We start from the raw sequence: 25,376 nt of genomic DNA on the forward strand, positions 1-25,376 counted from the left end.
ACGCATATCGGGAAATTCATGTAACTTGCCTCAAGGCAAAATACCAGTACCAACTAGTTATTTCTATTTCAATTCCAGAAACTCCAATGCAACATCTTGCAACTTCTCAATAAAACATCAACTTGCTAATTATTTAATGATTATATTTAAAAGTGAATATCAAGGTATGGGTACAGGTAAATATTTATTTAATGTATGCAATGATATTCAGAGATTTTAGAACAATTATATTTTCATCTGAATTTATTATTATTATTATTATTATTTGAATATTCCTTTAACCAGCCCTGGTCTGACCACGTGGTCCCAAAGTTGAACGTTTTCTCCGTCCATCAGAGCGCGCGCTTATTGTAGACCGGCTGACTCATTTTGCTGAAATTCTCGTACGAATTTCACAATTCTGGTTTTTATTTCGCATTGAACTGATGCGATTTTAATATATCTCCTGATCTGTGATAATTTAGCCTTTTAAATATAATATTAAATATTAAAATTGTGGAAAATACCAGGCGCAAGTGAGACTTGTCCTTGGTGCAAGTGAGGTTATGTAGTGTTTGTAAACATTGACGAATAGTTTATGTATGGATTTTTAATTGTAATAATATTTATTTTATTTAAATAAGACTTGAAGAGTTGTATTAAAAAAACTAGGTTTGTGTGTTATTAGTTTTTCACAAATCTGGTGCCAGAAGGACTGCGCAATCATATATTTTTAAGCAGGTGAGAGAGGTTATGTTTCTATTTTTATCTTACCTATTTTTACAATTTTTTGTAAAATAATTTTACTGTTTTAAATTAGTTATACATTGTGTTGTTATGTCTGATTGATGTTTCATTGAAGATAATAAGTCGATTTGTTATCTTTGCACAAGGTTGTATTGGAATATTTCACCTTGAGGTGATTTTAACATCTGTTGAATGAGACCGTATTTGGTAGTTTTGCGTTTATAAATTGTTTTTGTATGAAAACATGAAGTTTTATATATATATATATATATATATATTAATAATATTAATAATATTAATAATTACTTTGTTTCTAGTAAAATAAAAAATATGTTACAATTTTGTCTGAGTTTATTTTTTTATTAACTTTCTGTAGGGTGAGTTATAGTAATGGGTCAAAAATAAAAAATGAAAATTTTTGCATATCTTCACGTTTTAGAGGTTTCTGAACAATTTAGCATACCTCAGAAAAAATGGTGAATGTTTGGATACAATTTTTCGTCCACGTTTTCGGGCGCATGGATCAACCGATTGGAATGGTTCGAAAAACATTCGATTTCTTTTGATAAGGAGATGTGCTGATTAGTTCTTGGCAAAGGCAGGTCTACGGAGATACGGAGCAAAGAGTGCAAAAAATAGAAATAGAGTTTTTGTGTCGAAACATATAAATTAATATATCAAAATCATTAGTTATTTTTACAATATTTATTTCAGTCAATATTTATATAATTTATTAGAAATTTGATCAACGTCGAAAAAACTATCAAAATGTTATATAAAGAAATATATTTGTAATAAATTTATTAAGATAGTATATTAAGATAGTAGATAAGATAGTATTTGATACGTACATGTATATTTATTAAAAATTAACATTTTTATGCTTTTTACCATTAGCCCTATGTTTTTAAATCTCATCTGAAATAATTTCTGGCATTGATTTATTATAAATTATTATTCTAAAGTTATAATTTTGCCTTAGTTAAAGTCAATTTTGAATGAATTAATTTTGATAGTGATTTAATTAGTAATTAAAGTAATGTAACATTTTATAGAAATAAATATTTCTTAAAATACTTCAATTACGCTTTAACACTAGACATCTAATTAGAAAAATTCATCTGTTAAAAAAGAAAAAAAGGCAATTCAACACTAATTAAAAAGTTTGTTACAACTTATTAAAACATATATTTTTGATATTGGATTTGGCTTTTAATAGGATCAGACCTCTTAACGTGAAATTATGAATATCATCAACTTTTGTTTTTTTTTTAACTATAATTAAATAGCAATCAAAAAATAAAAAAAACATGAAAAATGTTATATAATTTCAAGTTTATTAATAAAATTCGTACCAAATTTAATTATCCATCGAATTTTTGGATCAGATTTTTACAAAAAACAAAAAAAAATCAACTATTAAATATAAAGTCATCCTGGTGCAATGGTTAAGAACATGGGCCCGCACAAATTAGACTCGGGTTCGATTCCTAACTTGCTCAACTCGATATCAAGCAGTGTAATATCAAATTTCTACTTGATAGATCTCAAATGTAATGTGAACATATATATCATAACAAAATTATTGATATTTCATACATGGGAATGTTAATTTAAAGTTAATTAATATTCAATGATTTTATATAACTGTTTATTGCTTTTTATTGAATATCCAAAAAAAATGATATTACGGTTTGAACGGATTTTTTTTATTTAAAAATTGACTACATTTTGGTTTCATACTGGAAATTTGATATTGATTTGTCAGGAAAACAAAAATATATTTAGTATATCAAATTTTTAATTATTAAATTATTTTGTGTGTAGAACATCTTCCACATAGATAGACTGCACATGAAAAAAATAAAGGTTGACCGTTGGGTTGCATTCTCGAGAAAAATATTAGTTTAAGATGAACTTTTACTTTTACTTTTATAATTTTATTTATTAATTTTTTATGTAATTTATTTTGCTTTTACGCAACAATTTTATCCCATAAAACTATTCTAATTTTGATTGATAATAATATGCAGTTACAAAAACATTAAAAAATATCATAGTCTTTTCCTATTTTAAAATACATCTCTGTCTACTAATATATTGCTTCATTTGCATTATTAAGAAACGTTTTGAAACGCTGATATTTTAGTTACTTTATATTATCTGTAACAACTATGTTGTTTCAGAAATGTATATTAAGGCGTTATTTGCTAATCAAATTATGAATAATAACAAAAACCAATAAATCGTTTATAACTTAAAAACATACACTATTTTACAAAATTTTCCTATCGCAAAAAAATGTTTTACTAAGCGAGTTAAAACTGTTTATTTTAATAAATATTTTAAAACTGTTCAGAATATATTTTATTTGAATAATAACATTATTCTAAGAACAATTCTGGGTATTTTACGTCTAATTGAGTCATTGTTTTCAAATTATATTTTTATACTGCTTGTTTGTTTTGAATATAAGAAATAATGACCAAGACTGGGCAAAATATAAACTGATTCAGATTTTATTTATAAGTTTTTATGACTTGACCAGGGATGTGCAAAATATAATTTGATTTAGATATCACTTATAAATTATATCAAATTTGACACAATTTGATACTAAAATCAATGGTAACACATTGAACCCATTTTATAAAAATATAATAATTAACTTCCCATAAGGTAAGTTATAGTACCTTCACGTTTCAAAGATTTCTGTACGTTTTGGCATTTCCAAGAAAAAGGTATGTATGTGTGTGTGTATGTGTATGTGTGTATGTATATGCGGATACAATTTTTCTTGAAAAACTGCCTCAAAAGATTTAAAAAACTAGAATAAATGGTAACACGATGAACCTATTTTTTTATTTAATAATTAATTTTCCGTAGGGTATATAGTATATTTATAATATCTATACGTTTCAAAAGTTTCTGAACATTTTGGCATACCTCAGAAAAAATGGATGTATGTGTGTGTATGTATGTGCGGATACAATTTTTCAAAAAACATTCTATTCGTATCTGGTTAAAGATAATTCCATAACAATGTACCTAGAGATTTCATTTTGTATTTATTATATATAAGAGGAAAATTATTTTATAATTTTACTCTTTTTATTTTATAATATTTTTTTTTTAAATTATTTTATAATAAGAGACATATTTAAAAGATATTTTGTAATGATTTGATAAAGTTTTCAATATATCTTTGAGAGAATGAACTAACATATTTAAAATTTCAACAGCCCTAAACAATTTAAAACCATGTTTTTTAAACACATTTTTTTTAATCACATTTTTAATACTATAATTATCCCATCATTCTTAATAATGCAAAAAAATTGACCATAGAATATTTGCTAAATTTGTTTTCATTTTTTTACATTTTACTCTAGTAGTTTTTTTATTTACTTCACTATTTAACTTATTTTGAACTAACCTGCTTTTCTAACTTAAGTATAATTTTTGGTTTACTGTTTTTTTAAATTGTTTGTATAGTGAGTTTTTTTCTGTTACTTAATTTGATAATTTTATTTTGTCCTGCTCAATTTGATAAGAAATTTTAGTATTACCTAATTTGATAATTATATTTGTACTAAACTTTATATACTTTTTAAGGTGAATGAACGGTGAGACACATTTTGTTCACAAAACTGTACAAATTTTCATAAATTCTGTTTATGTTAATTAATTATTACTTACTTAATTAATTTTCAGCATCTTTCAAAATTGTAGCGATAAAATAGTCAACTCTTTATTCAAAAAATTTGGATTTTTTTTTAAACTAACTTAAAATATCTATAACTAAAAAATGCACAGTGTATGTCCTGTATAATGCTGTCCGTTAGTTTAATGATTTTTTTTAATGAAGCCACTTTTCGTGAGCCTATAATATTTTAGGCTATTTGCTAAGATCATCAACTTTTTGAAATTGCAAAGACAGAACTTTACGAAAAACTAATCAGCGCGATTTCCAACTGATATCTGATGGTTCTAAAATTTTTAAAATTGGTTTGACATTTTTTTGCAAAAATATGATAGGAAACAATGGACGAAAGTTTGTGCACTTTTTTGTTTAATATAAGATTGTCAAATATCTTCCTTCCGCCTTTTTGTATTATAAACCAAGAGCAAAAAAGCGGAAGGGAGATATTTGACAACCTAATATAAAGAAATGGCTAAATAGATGGTCGTTTTTAAATTTTAACCATTGACTAAAAAAATTATGGTCGATTAACTTGATCCAGTAAAATAGAATCTAATAATACATATTTACTGGGGTAACTACTATCTTAATTATATTTTAATAATGTCAATCAAAATAACTCCTAAAATTAAATTAATGTAAAAAGTAATATTTGACTACATTCAAACACTGAATTCTTCTACAATTTTGTTGTTAAACGATTCAGAATTCTTGAGACGTCCTCAAAGCATAATGTTCTCCTTTGAGAATTTAATAATACAAAAATAACTTTATTACAAAATAACAAATAGGCATGAGATAAATGAAAATATATATATTAATTGTATGATATAACTGTTATATAAATAATTGACATTCGATTTTGTTCTCAGCTTCTTCAAAATGTCGTGGAACGTCTATCCCAAAAACTACCATGCCCACAGCTATGGTTGGCACCGCGAAAACGACGTCAACGCCATCTCCTACAAACCTTCAAATGGCGCCGCCAATGGTGCTGCCATGGGTTTCAATCCTGGCTTCGGAACATCCTCCTTGCCCTACCCACCAGCACCCAATCAACAACCCGGTCTAGGTTGGAATCTAAACTCTAACTCTGGACATCCTGGCTACCCCACATCACACCCCTCCGGAATGCCTGCTGCTCCTGGATGGGGTTTGAGTAATAATGTTCCTTATGGGAATGCTGGTGTTCCGATGCCATCTCCTTATGGAGCAGCTCCTTCTCCGTTCGGAGCAATCGGTACTCCTTATGGTGGTAGTAGTTATCCTAGTTTACCAGGAGGTGGTTCTGCGCCTTATCCGGGCGGTTTTGGAGGAGCAACTCCGAAGCCTCAAGAGGGTTCTGTGGAACCTGATGCAAGACTAGAGGTGGACGAAGGTGTTCTGACTGCTGTTATTATTCCGAAGGATGAGTTTCATGTGAGTGGATTTATTTTATTTACTAAAAATCTTTTTGGTTTTGATGATTGGAGGAGAACTAGTATTTTCAATATATTAAACCTCTTATAAAATTACCCCAGTAGAATCGTGGTCAGGGGTAAAAAATCGTGGCGCAATATTCAAATCTTGGCTAAAGATGGGCCAGACAATATTTGTTTTCAAAATTATGGAAAATTTGGAAAATTTGGAAAATTTATGGGAGAACTGTTTTATATGGCTTAGTACAAATAAAAAACATGTTTTCCATCTGATTTATATCTCTAATTTCATCTTTACACGAATTTTATATAATTTTTAAATGAGGGCGCAATGGAAGCTTTTTATGGGCGACCAAGATTCGTTTCTTCAGTATTATTGGACTTAGGAAATACATGGTATTTATAAGGGTGAAGAAAAAAATTAACTTTAAATAATTAGCATCAAAAACATGATTAAAGCTTTTAAATAGTCATATGCTCGATCGTAATTAATAGTTTGATATGGCTATGAAAATTATAAATACATTGCTGGATTTTCTCTTCTTGTGTTTCAAATAATATACTGCTTGATTTTGTTAACTTCCCGTAGGGTAAGTTATAGTAATCGCAAAAAAATCGAAAATGAAAATTTTTGCATTTCTCGACGTTTCAAAGGTTTCTGAATATTTTGGCATACCTTAGAAAAAATGGATGTATGTGTGTGTGTGTGTGTGTGTGTGTGTGTGTGTGTGTGTGTGTGTGTGTGTGTGTGCGTGTGTGTATGTATGTGCGGATACAAATTTTCGTCGACGATTTCGGGAACACCGATCAACCGATTTGATTAATTCAAAAAACATTCGATTCGTATTGATAAGGAGACGTGCTGATTAGTTTTTGGCGAAGTCAGGTCTAGCCGTTCCGAAGATACGGGGCAAAAAGTGCCGAAAACGGTAACTCAGTTTTTAAGAGAACGGAGCGTCCGATTTTAATAATTCAAAAAACGTTTTACTTGTATTGACAAGGTGAAATACCGATCAAATTTTCATAAAGGCAGGTCTAGCGGTTTCGGAGATCTAATGAAAAAAGTAAAAAAAAATGCCATTTGGCGGTCAAAAATGATCATTAGACATATGCACATCAAATTATCAGATATTTTATAGAGATTTTAACAATAAGTATAATTTTGGTTTACATTCCTATGGGTTCCGTACCAATGTTTACGCGTTAGACGTCGACGCGGAGCTTACGCGGTTTGATATTTCGTCTTTATGCAGTTAAAGCAGTACGATTGCTTTGAAAAAAAGTTTAGATCTTTCAAAATATGTCAAAATAAAGAAAACATTTTTTTTTCAAAAAAAAAAATTAAAAAAAAAAAATTAAAAAAATTTTTTTTTTCAAAAAAAAGTAATTTTTTGTCTAATTGTTTGTCAAAAATCTTATTTTTTTGAAGTAAATTTTTTTCAAAAATGCTAATCGTTTTTAAAAAAATAATTTTTGGTACGGGAAGTTCCAGCAATTTGCCTTAATTGCCTTAAGACAGAATTCCACTTACAGCTAGTTTATTCGTATATTGGTAGTGTTGTAATTGTTGAATTCATTGTACTAGTTTATATTTTAATTCGTATAAACAAATTTTATATTCAGTTCCCAGTATTGAACATGCTGATGTCGTGTTCTATATTTATATAAAGCGATTTTGTTTGCTCCAGATGTTAAAATGAGTTTTGTGCCAAAAATATCTGTGTTTCACATATTAAAATTGTAATTAGTAATTTTTGCTATATTATATTTTGAAAAATACATTAATTCAAAAATTCAGGGAGCTCTTGTTTATGATACCTCACATGCATCTTCTCAATAAGATTTTCTTACAATATTTGTTCATACAATTTTATAGCTAGTCTTTCCGATTGGTTTTAAATGCTTTTTTCAAATGTATCAGCACGCATATTTTTAAAAATAGAATTTGGCTAACGTTCAAATTTCACAGAACATTAAAATACTAAAACGTGGTTTATTGACTAATCTATCATCTAGCTTAGTTTACTCGAATATACTAATGAAAATTTAGTATATTTTATGATTTTAATTGCAAAATTCGCATTCCTAGATTCCAAACACCTTGGATGCATTATTGATATATTTTTTATATTTTTTTCATTTTTTTCAAGTTTTTAAATTTTTTTTCTTTAATTTTTTTTTATATATTTTTTGTTCATTTTTTAATTATTTACATATTATATAAAATGTAACATCAATAACTCTTCCTAAAAACTATTCTTATATTTTATATATAAATACAGTAAAAAAATCAAATATTTTACATGAATTGTTTAAAAAATTGAGAAATGAAATCCGGTTCTATTTGAAATATTGAATATTTAAGGAAATGTCGGAATATAAAAAAAATAGTAAATATGGTTATGTCAAAAGAAAGATGCAGAAAGTTTTTGATAAATTTGCTTTTGAATTGAAAATTTAAAACAAGTAAAAAGCATTTCTAAATTCTCAAAAATGAGTTTGATTTGTTTTTGCCAGAAAATATTTTATAATGATCAAAATTAAATATAGCTCGCTTAAAACATGTTATGGTCATAATAATAAAAATTTATATAAATAAATTAAAATAAAATAAAATAGAATATATAGAAATAATAATAATAATAACATATTAAGAAAAGTGTAGTCATTTCAATTGAGACAAACTTGTATGCAATAGTACACATAAACAAAAACAATGTCATGATTCAACATTATTAATCTAAAAGAACAATATCATAAATATTAAATAATAACTGAAATCAGCAAATTAGTTTTTCTAATGTCTAATGTTAAATAAATGTAATTATTTTAGTAGAAACAAATGTGTACCGTATTTTTAAACTTAGACTTAGTGATTTAATATTAATAATTTAAAATAACAGAATAGTTACTTATTAAATCATTGAAAAATGATTAATTTATGCAGATGAATGGATATAAAAGTGATACGACATTAATAATATAAAATAATACACTAATGGTACAATTGAAGATATGTTATAATTTTTTATTTATTGCTACCAAAAATATTAAAATACAATATAGATAGAAATGAGAAATTTCACAAACAACGTTGATGAATCACTATAACTTTTAAATAGCTAACTTGATAAAATTGTCGGGTAATATTTTACCCAGATACGAGTAAGTTGAAGCTAGAAAGTACGTAGAAATGTAGTAGGTATTAAAAATTTAACCAGATATTTTTACATTTTTTATATAAATATTTTTGGGTAGTCATCTAGTAATTATTTTGCCAAATTTATAAAGAAACCCAATGATTAGGCTTCTAGATGTTAAATATATACTATTTAGCAAGATTTAAAGCATAATTCAATTTGTATATTCAAAAATTACGCCTGAACCAATCTGCATTTATTCAAATTTAAATTCGAATCTCCCGCGCCTGACTAGAGTACAACTTCACAGCATACTCTCGATGTTTCTCGCTCTCTCTCTTTCTCTCCTCTATGTTCTTTGGAACCCGTCTGGGCGAGGAGCGCGTCTCTTTCAGTTGTGCAACAAATGGCGGCGGGTCGAGCTGTCAAATGTCGTGTCAGGAATTGTAATTTTTAAGAACATTTTTACATTGAGTTTGTGATTAATGGTGCAGTGTTTGTTAAAAATTACCTTATAAAGTGATTGGGTAATATTTTAAGACTTAATGTGTGGTTAATTAAAGTTTGTTTGTGGTTTTTACGGTGCTGCGGATATACACATGGTTTATAGGTATGATGTCATTGAAATGGGTTTGTCCTCCGAAAATGTTAATGGATGATTTAGATATTTCATACCTATGTTTTTATATATTTAGATTTTTGTGTGTTATTTATTTGGCCCATAAAGAATGTCATTCCTTTTTTGTTTATTCAAAACTGAGGTTAGGTTCGACATTTTATATGTCATATGATCAGGTGGATTTCAAGCAAAATATTTGCACAGGGTGTTAGGAAATAAAATTGTTTAAGACACGTTTTTAATATATACATAAAACACGTACATTTTTATGATTTATAGATATTTACTAATAGTTTTATACACTATTTAAAATTGCTATATAGATTTTTTTACTTCAAAATTACTTTGAATTGGTTTTGTGTCAATTTCATATAAAGGTACAAGTAAATTCCTTGTCCGGTGCTTGATGAATTATAATTTATTATTAATATTTCTTACGAATTAAATAAAAATTGTTTCTAAGTTTTAAACAAAACCAGGTCTGAAAGTTCTTATATTACCAAAATATTTTTTTTGTTATACAGTAATTTTTATTCACAACTGTTCTGATATAGACAGGTAAAACAACCCTAGGTAAAAAATAAGTTTCAAAAATAAACAGAAAAAGATTTTTATCCCAGTATATATTTTACCCACATGTTCATTATTTACTAAAGAATTTTTTTGAAATTTTTGGTTAGTTTTTCAAAAAAATGACAAAAAAAACTCTAACTAGTGGTGTATGGCATCGTGTCTTAAGGCAAATTGCTGGTACTACCTGTACCATGATGAAATATTCGAAGAATGAAAAAATCAAAAAAAAAATTTTACCCAAAAGCATTCATTTTGCCAATACAAGCAATATTTTTTGAACCATTCAAATTGGATGCTTAGTTCTTTCAAAAACTGTAATTTTTTGCACATTTAGCTTGGTATCTCCGAAACGGCTGAACTTGCCTCTACCAAAAACTAATCACCATTTCTCCTCACCATTACGAATTGAATGTTTTTTAAATCATTTAAATCGGATGCTCAGTTCTCTCAAAAACTGCTATTTTTTGCATATTTAGCTTGGTATCTTCGAAACGGCTAGACTTGCCTTTGCCAAAAGCTTATCACCGTCTTTCTCCCCGTCATTACTAATTAAATGTTTCTTGAATCATTCAAATCGGATGCTCTGTTCTCTCAAAAACTCGATTTCTATTTTCTGTACTCTTTACAATAACTTACCCTACGGGCAGTTAAAAGTAGTATAAATTTGTATTTGTAGATTGTAAAAAGATAGTTTTTAGATTTGTAAATTGTTTATAAAATTAGTTTTGAATATACAATGTGAAGATTCATAATTTGTTTGAATGATTTTTTTTTGCAAAATAGCATTTTCCGAAAAACTAACCAAGAATTTCAAAAGCATTATTTGGTAAGAAACGAGCACGTGGAAACAATAATTTTTCAAAAATATAAACATATTTTGATCCCAGAATATATTTCATCCATGTGCTCACTACTTCCTAAAGAATGTTTTTGAAAACTTTGGTTAGTTTTTAGGAAAAAAAGCTTTTTTTCCAAAAATTGACCCTCCAAATTATGAACCTACACTTGATAAATTCAAAACTATCTAGTAAACAGTATACGAATCTAAAAACTATCTTTTTACAATTTAAAAATACAAATTTATACTACTTTTTACAATGTATTTTTTTTTGTCAAAGTGCTGTATAATTTTCTTTTTAAACGAATCACAAACATTTGATTTTCATTATTTTAAACGAAAATTTATACATTGTACATAACACACATATTTTATTTTTATGATTTATAGATATTCATCAATGGTTTCATATTTTTCAAATAATTTTGTAATTTTTATTTAAGAAATGTTCTATTTCTAAAATAATTTGATCCAAGAGATCTCTTTCTTAGTATTTATTTACTGCAGTTGATAAAATCTTTGTATATTTTTTTATATTTCAAATTAACAAAAGCATAAACAATTATATATATATATATATATATATATATATATGAGTGAGTTCTTGAGGGCGATACATCAAACAAAGAAAAGCCAAAGATTTATAAAATAATCTTTATTTCCAAACGTTTCGACATTCAATTTAATGTCATCATCAGTGGATATTACGTTGGTTAGTTACATATAGAGAAGTGTACACAGCACTAGAGATTTGGCACTAACATTTATACAACTAACTTGTCAGCACTATGCATTTTTTTATATAATTTTTTTGTATGATGTAAACAGAAAAATGATAGTTTTATTGAACAAAAATGTAAGTAGAATTATGTTATTTCTGCCACGACTTCTGTACTTTGCTAGTACCGAGGCATGTATATACATGCTTCGGTACTAGCAAAGCATACATGGCTTTTCTTTGTTTGATGTATCGCCCTCAAGAACTCACTCATATATTTCAACATCAAAATTAACTACTAAATCATATATATATATATATATATATATATATATATATATATATATATTATTTAATATTAAGAAATGATGTTCCAATAATAGATTCCACAAACACTTTCTTTATTATATATAGTATTTTTTTTTTACTTTTGTACTGAAATGGACCACATATAAAACTGTAGGAAAAAGTCTACAAATATACAAAATTTTCTGACTTTTGTCAGAGATTTTGAAAATAACATATATTTTAGTGTAATATGAATTTCTTTTTTAATTTTGCTCTGGTAGTATTGTGGCGTATTTCTCTGGTTCTCTGGCAAGTGGGTTTGGGTGATCCTGAAGGCAGCTTTTGTAATTGTCTGAATATTTTCATCTTCATGTAGTAACCAATACGGATCATTATAAAATTTAGAGTTTTTTAATGTTGACAAATTTTGGAAATTTTAAATTTAACAAGTACTACTTTAACAAGTAGTCTTAACTCTAGGAAACTTGGGGCTAGATTTTATTAATATTTCTTTTACTGTGATCCTAGAAATGTTTTTACCTTGATGGTTCAAAATTGAAATGAACAATAAAAGAACAAAAATAATGGATATTAATCTAATTAATTTAATTTTAATTTTAATTTAAAGTAATTTCTCACCTTTTACACAATCTTTGGCTTGGCACGAATATTTCAAGACCAAGAGTGGCCAAATCGGTTCAGCCGTTTTAGAGTTTTAGCGAATCTAACATAATATCGATAGATATATATATATATATATATATATATATATATATATATATATATATATATTATGTATGCCTATTATTATTGATTAAGACTTTGATAATCTCATTGAAAATGGGCGTGTGCCTTATTGTGTTTCATTATTAAATTGGCATTGAATCTCTATTTCTGAATTACATAATATAGAAAACAGCTCAATTGTTTATTACTACTAATTGTACAGTTTTAACTGTTAATGGCGATTTTAATAACAATGTCGATTGAAATGGACTCGTTAAAGTGGCAATAAAAATTATTAGAAACATCTGATGCGATTCTTATCTGATTGTTAAAAGTAATTGGTAGAGGCATCAGAAATTAAAAGAAGGAATTTATAACGGGACAGAAATGCAATTGTGTTCGAGAAAATATTTGTTGAAAATTTCTTCTTAGGAAGATTTCTTCTTAGTTTTGCAATCGCAAAACTGGTTCGTAAGTCCACTTACATTTTCAAATGCTCTTGTATATCAACAGGCTTGTAAATAGGAATTCTGTCCAAAAAGTCTCAAGTTGATGTTGCTCCGAGTTGATTGTTTTTTCTTACATTGAACTTAACAATTATATCAATCCAAAAAATATTTAAATTTCGTAAATATTCAACTGATCATCATTTTGTATGTTTTCTTATTTTCTCCTGATCAATAGTCAGTGGGCGCCATCATATAGCAGTTTCTCACGTGATCATAATGGATTTTGGCTCTCATTTCAAACTCGGCCATGAACCAGATTGTGTAATAAAATAGGTCATTTGAGACATTAGATGGGCTCAACATTCTGTTAATTCTAATGTAGACAAACAATTATGTATTAAGAAGTCAGATTTGATTTAAAACATATGCACGAAATTAATAAAATTGAAAACTAATAGTTTTGTGGAAGCGTATACACACCATATGTATACTGGGAAGAAATTGGTGGAAACATGTGAATCAAAATATAATGAATCACCAAGGTTTAATTATAAATGAAACATCATTTTTTTATATTTTTTGCCGACAATATTACATTTAACTTCCCGTAAGGCTTGTTATGACAAAATAATTGCTTGAATAAAATAAAATAGAAGAAAATTGGAAACAATTTTTTTAAATTATTTTGGTATATCGAAAATACTTTAGGATATTCTGAACTTTTTTTCAAAGCAATCGTACTGCTTTAACTGCATAGAGACGAAATATCGAAGCGCGTAAGCGCCGCGCCGCCGTCTAACGGATAAGCATTGGTACGGAACCCATAGGAATGTAAACAAAATTTATACTTATTGCTATAATCTCTATAAAACATCTGATAATTTGATGTGCATATGTCTAATAATCATGTTTGACTGCCAAATGGCATTTTTTACTTTTTTTACTAGATCTCCAAAATCGCGAGATCTACCTTCATGAAAATTTAATCAGTTGTTCATCTTTGTCAATACAAGTAAAATGTTTTTTAAACCACTCAAATCGGATACTCCGATCTCTTAAAAACTGAGTTACCGTTTGTGGCACTTTTTGCCCCGTATCTTCAAAAAGGCTAGACCTGCCTATGCTAAAAACTAATCAACACTTCTTCTTATCAACAGCAATCCAATGATTTTTGAATAATTAAAATCGGTTGAAACGTGTTCCCGAAATCGTCAACGAAAATTTGTATCCGCACGCACACACACGCACACACACACACTCACACACACACACACACACACACACAAGCATACATCCATTTTTTCTAAGGTATGCCAAAATATTCAGTAACCTTTGAAACGTAAACATATATAAAAAATTTTATTTTCGATTTTTTTGCGATTACTATAACTTACCCTACGGGAAGTTAATAAAGAAAACATTGTTTTTTCCAAAAGTCTTTTTTCCAAAAAAATAATTTTTTTTTTAAAAATTTATAGTTTCTCAAAAATCTAATTTTTTCAAAATAAGTTTTTTTCAAAAATGTTAATCTTTTTAAAAAAAAATAATTTTTGTTACGGGAAGTTCCAGCAATTGGCTTCAAGACACGATGCCATGCACCACTAGTTCTAAAACTGTTCTGGGCTCATTCAATGTATTTATTGTACTCACGTACTATTATGAAATAAGTGTTTCTGAATGGGCATCATGTTCCTTATGTGAAATATGAATACTAATGCACATTAACAATTCAAATCGGTAAATTGAATTAGTTGTAAAGTAACCTTCCTATAATGTTCTTGGGCAAACGTCCTAGATTCAAAATAAATATATAATATTTCAGTCATCAGATAATCATCAAATTTAACTAAATGTTATATTTTAACAGTGCTCAGACAATGTATCACAAAAGCTGTTTTTCTCGAAAATTCAACCCACAGGTCAACCTTCTTTTTTACCTGTAGACTCTTAAAACTCGACATCAAATCAAAATCTGGTGTTAGTATTATTCTTAACTAACACGGAAAAAAGTTGAATAATATTTGTTGCATGTAGTTTGAAATTTATGACCTTTTTGCATCCTAGAGCTTTGGTAAAACAGTGATCAGTTGTTGGTTATTCTAGTTGATCTAAGATTCGTTTTCGCTATTCATTAATATCGAAATATGAAACTTATCTGTATTTAGAATGTCCCAGAATAAATATGACCGGTTTTAATCAACACCAGTCGAGATTCACATACTCATACCATCAAAAAATGGTATGCCCATACCACCTAGATAGATAGCATTGACTTTGAAATTATTCATTCGGCCTTGATGTTGCGTTGACTAGAATCATTTCCTGAGTATTTTGTTGGATTAGATAATAATTATGTGGCTGTCTTATTTCTGAAGAAATTCTAGAATTTTTAAATACACTTTTAGTTAAAGTATAATATTTATCTTTACTACAAATTACTTAGAGCAGGAAATTCCTTTCCAACTGATATGCAATTAGTTTTACCATTGTGCAAGGAATGTCTAATGTCGTTCCTAGAAAATCGATTAATTTTATCTAGTCGTTAATATCCAAGTAAATTCTTTCCAAAGGAATTTATGATCATACATATTAGATATGTATATAATAATCTGGGTACATAGTGCATTGTAAAAACATGCCGTTATACCACAAACGTGGTATTATGCACATAATTCGACCTTCGATGCAAATGTAGCATGTTATATGGAAATTTTAATTTATATGTAATATATATATATATATATATATATATATATATATAAATATATATTGCTGGCATTGTTGCCAAACGTCCTGATTTCATTTTCGATACTCTGGAATTTGTATATTGCGAAAATTTGTGCTTTCAGTTATTTTTGGATCTGGATGTTTACATGCTCAAATGTGTTCTATATAAATATATGTTTATGATTTATTATTGTGTATACATCCTTCATTTTACATTCATTTTATATGAGATTAACACGTGAATGCTATAGCATTCAATTTTATTAGGATACAGATTATAGTATTCATCAAATTTTAAAGTTTAATTGATTGAATTTAGTTTTTTATATCCTTACATATTTGTAATTATACCAGTCATGGTATTGAGTAAGTGATTTCTCAGGTAAAAGCTAATTTTTTGTAATCATTTTTGTAATGACTTTCAAGATCAATTTTTTGGTGAAATGCATCTTGCAAAGAACTTTTTTCCAACAATTTTCTAACCAAAGAGTTTTACAATTTTTGCTAATTTTTGCATTAAAAAAGATGAGTTAACTCATCTTTTTCCCTAGTCACTGAACAAGTATATTACGTAAAATAGAAGCGCAAAAGTTGACGTGGATGCTATAGCATTCATCATATATAACGAATTTTCTAACCAAAGAGTTTTACGATTTTTGCTAATTTTCGTATCATCTCATCTTTTTTCCTAGTCACTTACAAGCTTGGACAAGTACATTGCCTAAAACAGAAGCGCAAAACTTGACGTGGATGCTATAGCATTCATCGTATATAACGAATTTTTTAACCAAAGAGTTATACGATCTTTGCTATTTTCATATTATCTCATCATTCCCCTAGGAACTTATAAGCTTGGACAAGTACATTGCGTAAAATAGAAGCGCAAAAGTTGACGTGGATGCTATAGCATTCATTGTATATAACGATAAAAATATGATAATCTGACGAGCCCTATAAATTTAATACAATTTTCGAATATCACAATCACAAAAGTGGCAAGGTAAAGTTTTTACCATATTTATTACCGTTACAAGTAAGAAGAAAATTTTCCTAGTTTGTTTCCAAAAGAAATATTCTCATTGATCTGATTTTTAATGCTTATTTTTATTTAAAATATTCACTTTATTACCAGAAATTGCTCTCATCATATTTTAATTTGTCCTTGTTTTATTTATCAAATTAGTTTGAATGTTAGTAAATTCTAAGAATAAAATTTAAAAGTAAAAGACTTTGTTTAAACAATATAATAAATTGTTTTACCCAAAAATACTTATACAAATTCTTCTTCAAAAATCTATATTACATCCTTTTTTATCAATTTCTTCAAAGACTCACCTTTAAAATTGAAGTCTTATTTTCATGGGTAGATTAAAAATTTTGTTTAATTTACTAATTCATGTTGTTGTAAAGATAAAGCTTATCATATTTTTATTTGTTTTTTCTATCTTGATAACATCGTTAAAATCAAATATTTTTGCTAATTTATTTCACAGATTTTTTTAAATACTTTTATCCGTCTGATCCAGATAAGAATGATTTATTAATTTATATACTGATCATGACTGTATTTCTAGAAAACCACAATAATTGCTCAACGTTATCATCTTTTATTGCAATGTAGTAATTATCTATCTCATATGTCATAATGACTAATAAATTAACGATAAAGTATTTTATTTTTAATATCTTGTAAATTAATACGTATTTAAATTGTTTTCATTTTCAATGAAATGAAAAAACTTGACTGACTTTTGACTGCATCTTATTTTTTCCACGTAAAATTAAAATGAACTGCAATATAAACATTCGCACCCGGCCTTATTAATATTTTTGAAAATTCATACTTTTTTTTTAATCTTTGCATATTGGAATATGAATAATGAAATTTGAAGTATGAAACTTAGTACATCGATAATAAAATTTTGAACAATAATCATAAAACATGGGATATTGATCATAAAAATTGGAACACATGAAACTTGGTTCTTGGATTATGACCCTTGGAACAAAAATTATAAAGCTTCGAAGAAGAACCATAAAACTTGAAACAAGAATAATAGAATTGAAACCAAGAAAAATAAAATTTGCAACATGGATCCTGATACTTAGAACATGGGTCATGAAACTTAGAACTTTGATCGTGAAACTTAGAACTTTGATCATGAAACTTAGAACTTTGATCATGAAACTTAGAACTTTGATCATGAAACTTAGGACTTTGATCATGAAACTTAGGACTTTGATCATGAAACTTAGGACTTTGATCATGAAACTCGCAACTTTGATCATGTAACTTAGAACTTTGATCATGTAACTTAGAACTTTGATCATGAAACTTAGAACTTTGATCATGAAACTTAGAACTTTGATCATGAAACTTAGAACTTTGATCATGAAACTTAGAACTTTGATTATGAAACTTAGAACTTTGATCATGAAACTTAGAACTTTGATTATGAAACTTAGAACTTTGATCATGAAACTTAGAACTTTGATCATGAAACTTGGAACAACGATAATGAAATTTTAACATGGATCTTAAAACAATAATCATGTAACCAGAAACACATCTGAAACATGAAACTCAGTATACATTAGTGGCATTTAAAGGCTATTAATTAAATCAATTCTCTCTGCTTTAATTAAAAGCGTATCTCTCGTCTAAATCTCATTGTTTATTTACGCTTTATCAAAAACAATTCAAATACAAATGCATGACGTCTAAATTTACAAATTACTCATAGTTGTTTCAAATGACTTGTTTGCGACCTTGCCAAATCATCATCGAATTCCTTCACATTTCATAAGTTCAAATATATCAAAAACACTTTGGCTTTGGGCCAATTTTATTAATTATCCACGCCTGCAAAAACATAATTTATGATTCTTATAAATAATAACCTCAGACATACAAAGATTTCAGTTTAATAAATAGAGAATAGGTATTTCGTAGAAACTATTTATTCATTATTTTTAGTAGTAACTTTAGTTTGTCTTATTCGAATGCCAATCTCATGATTGGACATCCTGATATAAAGAGGAGAGATTTAACCAGAAACTTCGAAGTTTTGTTCATTCGAATTTATAATAAACGTAAACATTAGTATTTTTTGTTTTTAACAGTATGTAATTTGTTCAAATGTTCAAAGCAAACGATTTGATTAATAAGTTCTTTTGATGCATTTTGGCACTGAATCAAAATTTGTTCATGGTGTATGCAAAATAGGCGTTACACAAACTGTTTACAATTGAAAATGCAATAAAAACAATTCTTTTGTATTTTGTGTGCTCAAAACTTATATTGTCGTTGACGATTGTATTTATGTATTTCTGTTTTTTTTTCACGTGTTCACTCATGGACAAAGTAATTAGTGTAAATCTATTTTATGATTTTTCGGACTCCAAAATCTTATAATATACAAATTGAAATAGAAAGATATCCAGAAGAAAAAAAATACTAAGATAGCATATATTATGCAGTTAAATGTTAGAATACAAAAATTAGTTCTGGAGAATTGAAAAATAATTTTTAAGAACATTTTGAAACAGAAAATAGAAAAGATAAGAACTGTTGAAAGAAAAGTTGTATGAAATAGTTATAATGAAATAATTATTTAAAGGCAATTTATTAGCAGAAGAGACTCTTTGATATCAAAATTACCTGAATGAAAAATTTACTCCTAGGACTTCAATCATTTTAGATTAAGTTGGAAGTTTCAAGATTTGCCTTTTGATACTAAAATTTCTTGTTTAATAATATTCAATTCGACATAAAACTTCAGGATTATTTTCTAAGAATGCCAAATTAAAAAAATCCTTACTAGTAAATAATAATATTAAGAAACAAATATTCTTAACGATCTTTCTTGTAGTTTGAATTGGTACTTTAAAGATGGCGATAATCTCCAGAATCGTTTTGAATTGCCAGTTAGAGTTAGAATTTGAGATTTGATATGTAAATGGTGTAATCAACAGCAAATTTTTGAACTTGGATTTTTTCCATTTATTTTTATAAACAGGGATTCTACAGAAGACAATAAACTAACTAGATTTAAAGATCATTAACATGGTTTCAAACAGAACAAGTTTTCATGATGATTGTCCCTTAAAGTTTTTAAGCAATTGGATGCCTAAAAATGAAAAATGGAAAAAAAACAAAAGTAATATCATTGATGATAAGATAGTTCATATCATTACCATTATTAATCAACGAGTTTTCATACTTAAATATAATATATTTCTTAAATTTAACAATACAGAATATTTACTAAAACAATTGGACATAGTAGGGAATAACTCATATATTATATATTATATATTCATATATTAGTAATTTTTAACAGCAAAGACAAATATGAGGTGTTGTGACTTTAGCATAGCTTTGTAGATGGAAACCCAAAAGGTTGTCCTATCTCTATGTGATAAATTTAGTATTAAACTATACTATAAACAATACTATAAATAAATTTAGTATTTAGTAAAAACGTTGTAGGTGGCTAAATGCTCTAAGTAAGCCCGGCCAATAAAAAAAAAACAAAAAAAACGTGATACTGATAAATTTTCTTAATCCACGTAAAAGCCTTTTATTATTATCATTATTCTTTGCAAAATCTTTCAAATTATTATTTTTTCAAACATGCTTTCACAATGTGTACACAGTATTTTATAACAATGAGAGCACGAGTAAACATCTGAACACTGATCAAATATTTGAACAAAATATTGAATATACAAATATTAGGTTTCGCATACATTAGTAGCAGCAAGTGAAATAGAAGTGATCTGATCAAAGGATTCAATTTCTAGTTTTTATTAGCCAAGCGGAAAGATGAAATCGTAGGTATCATCTGACCATGGTTTGATCTATTTAACATTCTGGCACAGAAGACAAAGTATCCGACACTATTTTTATTTATTAGTAGATTGTTATTACTGTTAAAATCGGTTGTTTGGTAGAACTATAAATTTTATATTTATAGCTGTTTTTAATCGAATGTTTTTCACTACATGGCCATAACTTCTTATTTGCAACTCATCTTAAGGATTTTAAAATTAGTACTTCTTACAAAGTAGCATACTCTACTATTAGGGTGTGCTTTTCTTATAAAAAGTTCATGCAATTTGCTTTAGGCATAAGGCTGATTATACCTAGTTTCTTTCATTTTTATGGATTACAATATGCCTATTTTAGCTTGATATCAAATAGTAGTGATATCACATTCACATCACAATTAGAAAAAAATCTCATCAGCAAGCCAACAGTCAACCACTGGGTTGTCTTCTAGTAACACTAGGTTGTAGGAAATACTTTGCTCATAGTCTACATAGATATCTTAGCTATTTTATAATTGCTAGTTTTTTATAGTTTTATGAATGAATCCACCTCATGTATTATAATTAGAAATGAGTATATGAATGAAAAGTGACTAAGCCAATAAGAATGCACAGGCAATCAATAAATCAGAAAAGGTCTTTATTTTCAATTATCAATTATGAATTAAATTGAAAGAATTTATTCTCATCTTCAAATTATAAGTTAACTACATAAAATAATTATCTTAGGATATTTATTTCAATTCCATACCATTTTTCCTAGAATGTAGAATTATTGCTTTAAACGCCTACCTTATGGCGTCATCGTTTATATTAATAAGAAAGCTGGTAGAAAAAAAATGATAATTTTATTATAATAAATTAACATTTTAAATATAAAATTAGAACTATAATCTCAGTATTTTTATGAACTAGTGTAAATTCATTAGTTGAATTTATTACTCATTTTTAAATAATTAGTTAAATAAAAATTTAAATAAATGAAAATTTTAGGAATTGAACTTGAGAACTTCTAATTTATTTGAATTTTTTTTCAAATATTTGGAAAACTATTTAGAAAAATATTTGTAATTTGAAGAAACGAAATAAAAGCATATTAACATCTGTACAATGTAGAGCTGTATGAGTCATATAATGTAAGAGTAATTCACCTATTTCAATTTCTCAAATAAAATCGACCAAAGTGTCTTGTGTTAAAAATGTTAAAGAAAAGTGTAAGGTAAAAATTGGCACTTTTAGTTATACCAAGACCCAAAGAAACATTTAATTTTAATAAAATATATAAAAAAATATAGATATAATATTAAAAATGCCATAAGAATTTTCTTATGTAAGTAAAAAAACTTTTCTTATGTAAAAGGTATAAAAATTAACGGTCATTCTACTTTTAAATTAGTTGTCATATCTCAATTTTGATTAAACACTCTTTAGGGTGGTCAGATTATCATGTTTTAATCGATATACGAGTACACGATGAATGCTATAGCATCCACGTCAAGTATTACGCTTCTATTTTACACAATTTGCTTGCTCAAGCTAATTAGTGTCTACAGGAAAATTCTAGATTCTAGATAATGCGTAAATCTAAAGAATCAGTCACAGGTATAAAAATTAAAAAAAACGTAAGGTTATATAAAAATAAATTCCAAATAGTTGAATTCAAACTTTGAATGCTGTAGCATTCATATCATTCCGCGTCACACTGAAAATGAATGCTATAGCATTCACGTCCGCGAAGGTGTTAAGTGTCCCGTTTTCACTAAAATAAAGAAATTATAAAGTGTAAATAAATAAATAAATAAATAAATAAATATTTTTTGTTCTTCTATTAATATTACATTTTTATTACCATCGGCTATCCATCTTATATAGTATATGTGTTTCATGCTGATTTTCAAGGCGAACTCAACAATAAATGACAAAGTTTAGCTCCGTCTGTTGTTGACCTCATTCAAATGACAAAACCTAATAGAAATACATATAGAAATAATTAATTAAATGTTATGAATGTAATAATTAACCAGAAATGTAATTAATAGCTGCGAATTTTCCTTGTAATTAAGTCGGGGGCTTTTATGAAAATTAGTCAGGGAAGTAGAGTCCTACTTGTTTTATGAAGTACTAAATTTTATGTGTCTTCACAAAAAAGGAACATTAAGTAATTTTATTGAGTAATATTTACTTATAATAATTTATATTATCGTCAGCAATAGTCTCTGTTTTTTAAATAAACTAAATACTTTTACCTCAGTTGAAGATTTTTCGTACATAAATGTTTTTTATGGGTTCTACAAATAAATAATATATATGCAAAATTCTTATCAAATTTTTTTTTTTTAAAAGTGTAAATTTTAAATTTTGAATTTCCAGTGTAATGTGTAAGTGAATAGTGACACTATCTTATAATAATGGACATATATTGGTGATTGTGTAAAAAATTGTGCAAAAACCCCTGAAATGGCGGGTTTTGGATTTGACCAGAATGGTGGAGGAGCCGGCAACTTCGAAGGTGAGTAATTTACACTTATTTTAGTAATAATAATAATTAGAATTGGTACATTATGGTCAATACATATTTGATTAAATTTTTCAAATTATTTATCATACTTTTTATCATAATTGATAAATATTTTTAATTTTGCTGAAGTATTTTGCATATATTAATATTAAAAAAATTATAAAAGTATAGAGAACAGCTTTCAAATATGCATTTGGCATAAGCTCATTAAAATTCAAAGTGGAATATTAAGTTGGAATATAAGTTTAAATTTTTTTCTGAAAAAAAAGTTACTGATTTTATAACAGTTCTCTATTGAAATTATTTTTTGTTAATTGTACAAATAAAGTATGATCAAATCTTTAGATGGCGAAATCTTTAAACGATCACATTTATGATCACACTAAATCTGTAAAGGAATTTTTAAACGACCAATTCCTTGAGTGACCAATTCCTTGAGTGACCAATTCCTCGAGTGACCAATTCCTCGAGTGACCAATTCCTCGAGTGACCAATTCCTCGAGTGACCAATTCCTCGAGTGACCAATTCCTCGAGTGACCAATTCCTCGAGTGACCAATTCCTCGAGTGACCAATTCCTCGAGTGACCAATTCCTCGAATGTCCAATTCCTCGAATGTCCAATTCCTCGAATGTCCAATTCCTCGAATGTCCAATTCCTCGAATGTCCAATTCCTCGAATGTCCAATTCCTCGAATGTCCAATTCCTCGAATGTCCAATTCCTCGAATGTCCAATTCCTCGAATGTCCAATTCCTCGAATGACCAATTCCTCGAATGACCAATTCCTCGAATGACCAATTCCTCGAATGACCAATTCCTCGAATGACCAATTCCTCGAATGACCAATTCCTCGAATGACCAATTCCTCGAATGACCAATTCCTCGAGTGACCAATTCATCGAGTGACCAATTCATCGAGTGACCAATTCATCGAGTGACCAATTTCTCGAATGACCAATTTCTCGAATGACCAATTTTTCGAATGACCAATTTCTCGAATGACCAATTCCTCGAATGACCAATTCCTCGAATTTTTCAATGACCCAAACTTTGCAATGACCCAAACTTTTCAATGACCCAAACTTTGCAATGACCCAAACTTTGCATGACCCAAGCTTTTCAACGACCCAAGCTTTGCAACGACCCAAGCTTTGCAACGACCCAAGCTTTGCAACGACCCAAGCTTTGCAACGACCCAAACTTTGCAACGACCCAAACTTTGCAACGACCCAAGCTTTGCAACGACCCAAGCTTTTCAACGACCAAGCTCTTCAACGACCAAGCTCTTCAACGACCAAGCTCTTCAACGACCAAGCTCTTCAACGACTGAACTCTTCAATGACCAAACTTTTCAACGACCAAACTCTTATATGACTAATTTTTATAATTTATCAAATTTATATTTCCTTTTCTGATTTTTTTTTGACAATTTTAGGTTTGCTTCGAGGTGCCGGACAAAAGTTGATGGGTTATGCCGGTGATAAACTTATGGGAGCTGCCAAGGATGTCGTCGGAGGAATCCTTAATGAGTTGTTTATCAAGAAGGAGGCCCAAAGTGGCAAAAGAATTTTGCCCAGCATCAAAAACATGAAAGTGGTATGTGGAAGAATAATGAATGATAGTAGATAATTTAAATGAAAAAAAATTAAATATACATATATAACTAACAGATTTTTATTTCTATTATATTATATTGTAATTCGTACAAGTGTTCTGAAATAAATGGTCAACAAGTAAAAATGTAAGATTAAGAAAAAATGACGTTAAAACTACGAAATCTTTTAAAACAAGTTTAATATTCATTTTAGCTAGTAATTCAGAAACGAAAATGAAATAAAAAATAATCTGAATTTACGCAAATAAGTTTCGAAATCCAAACTTCTGAAACAATTTTCTACAAATTTCGTAAAATGTTAAATAAAAAATCGATGAAATATTTTTGTTTGTTTGCGTACGACAAACAATATTAATCAATTTCTATTTAAATTTTGTAGTATATGAATAGATTTTTAATTACGATTTATAGTCACAAAATAAAATTAAAAAACAATAGAGGACTAATAATTTTAATATGGCAAAATTTTTTGGAGTAATAGTGAG

General features: G+C 27.7%; 2 protein-coding genes across 2 annotated transcripts; both read left to right on the forward strand.

The window, feature by feature from the left end:
* The first annotated feature begins 632 nt into the window (after positions 1 to 632).
* Positions 633 to 7,687, forward strand: LOC113389485 (U1 small nuclear ribonucleoprotein C-like). Its single transcript, XM_026626512.1, has 3 exons — positions 633 to 720; positions 5,302 to 5,848; positions 7,646 to 7,687. The coding sequence occupies exons 2-3, from the start codon at positions 5,312 to 5,314 to the stop codon at positions 7,685 to 7,687; spliced, it is 579 nt and encodes a 192-aa protein (XP_026482297.1). The 5' UTR covers positions 633 to 720; positions 5,302 to 5,311.
* A 1,689-nt stretch (positions 7,688 to 9,376) lies between these two features.
* Positions 9,377 to 24,905, forward strand: LOC113389486 (calpain-A-like). The gene is made up of 3 exons (XM_026626514.1): positions 9,377 to 9,597; positions 23,102 to 23,267; positions 24,712 to 24,905. Exons 2-3 carry the CDS (start codon positions 23,216 to 23,218, stop codon positions 24,903 to 24,905), a joined length of 246 nt encoding a protein of 81 aa, XP_026482299.1. The 5' UTR covers positions 9,377 to 9,597; positions 23,102 to 23,215.
* The last annotated feature ends 471 nt before the right edge of the window (positions 24,906 to 25,376 follow it).

This window comes from Ctenocephalides felis, unplaced genomic scaffold (genome assembly GCF_003426905.1).
Source record: "Ctenocephalides felis isolate EL2017-DRISC unplaced genomic scaffold, ASM342690v1 CF-g0.4_SCAFFOLD_03573, whole genome shotgun sequence".
NCBI classification, from domain to species: domain Eukaryota; kingdom Metazoa; phylum Arthropoda; class Insecta; order Siphonaptera; family Pulicidae; genus Ctenocephalides; species Ctenocephalides felis.

Bases quoted from the DNA above. Each gene is read 5' to 3' on its own strand.
- LOC113389485 (XM_026626512.1), top strand. From the start codon at position 5,312: ATGTCGTGGAACGTCTATCCCAAAAACTACCATGCCCACAGCTATGGT. The intron at 5,849-7,645 runs GTGAGTGGATTT...TCAAAAATTCAG, and splicing joins TTCCGAAGGATGAGTTTCAT to GGAGCTCTTGTTTATGATAC.
- LOC113389486 (XM_026626514.1), top strand. From the start codon at position 23,216: ATGGCGGGTTTTGGATTTGACCAGAATGGTGGAGGAGCCGGCAACTTC. The intron at 23,268-24,711 runs GTGAGTAATTTA...TGACAATTTTAG, and splicing joins AGGAGCCGGCAACTTCGAAG to GTTTGCTTCGAGGTGCCGGA.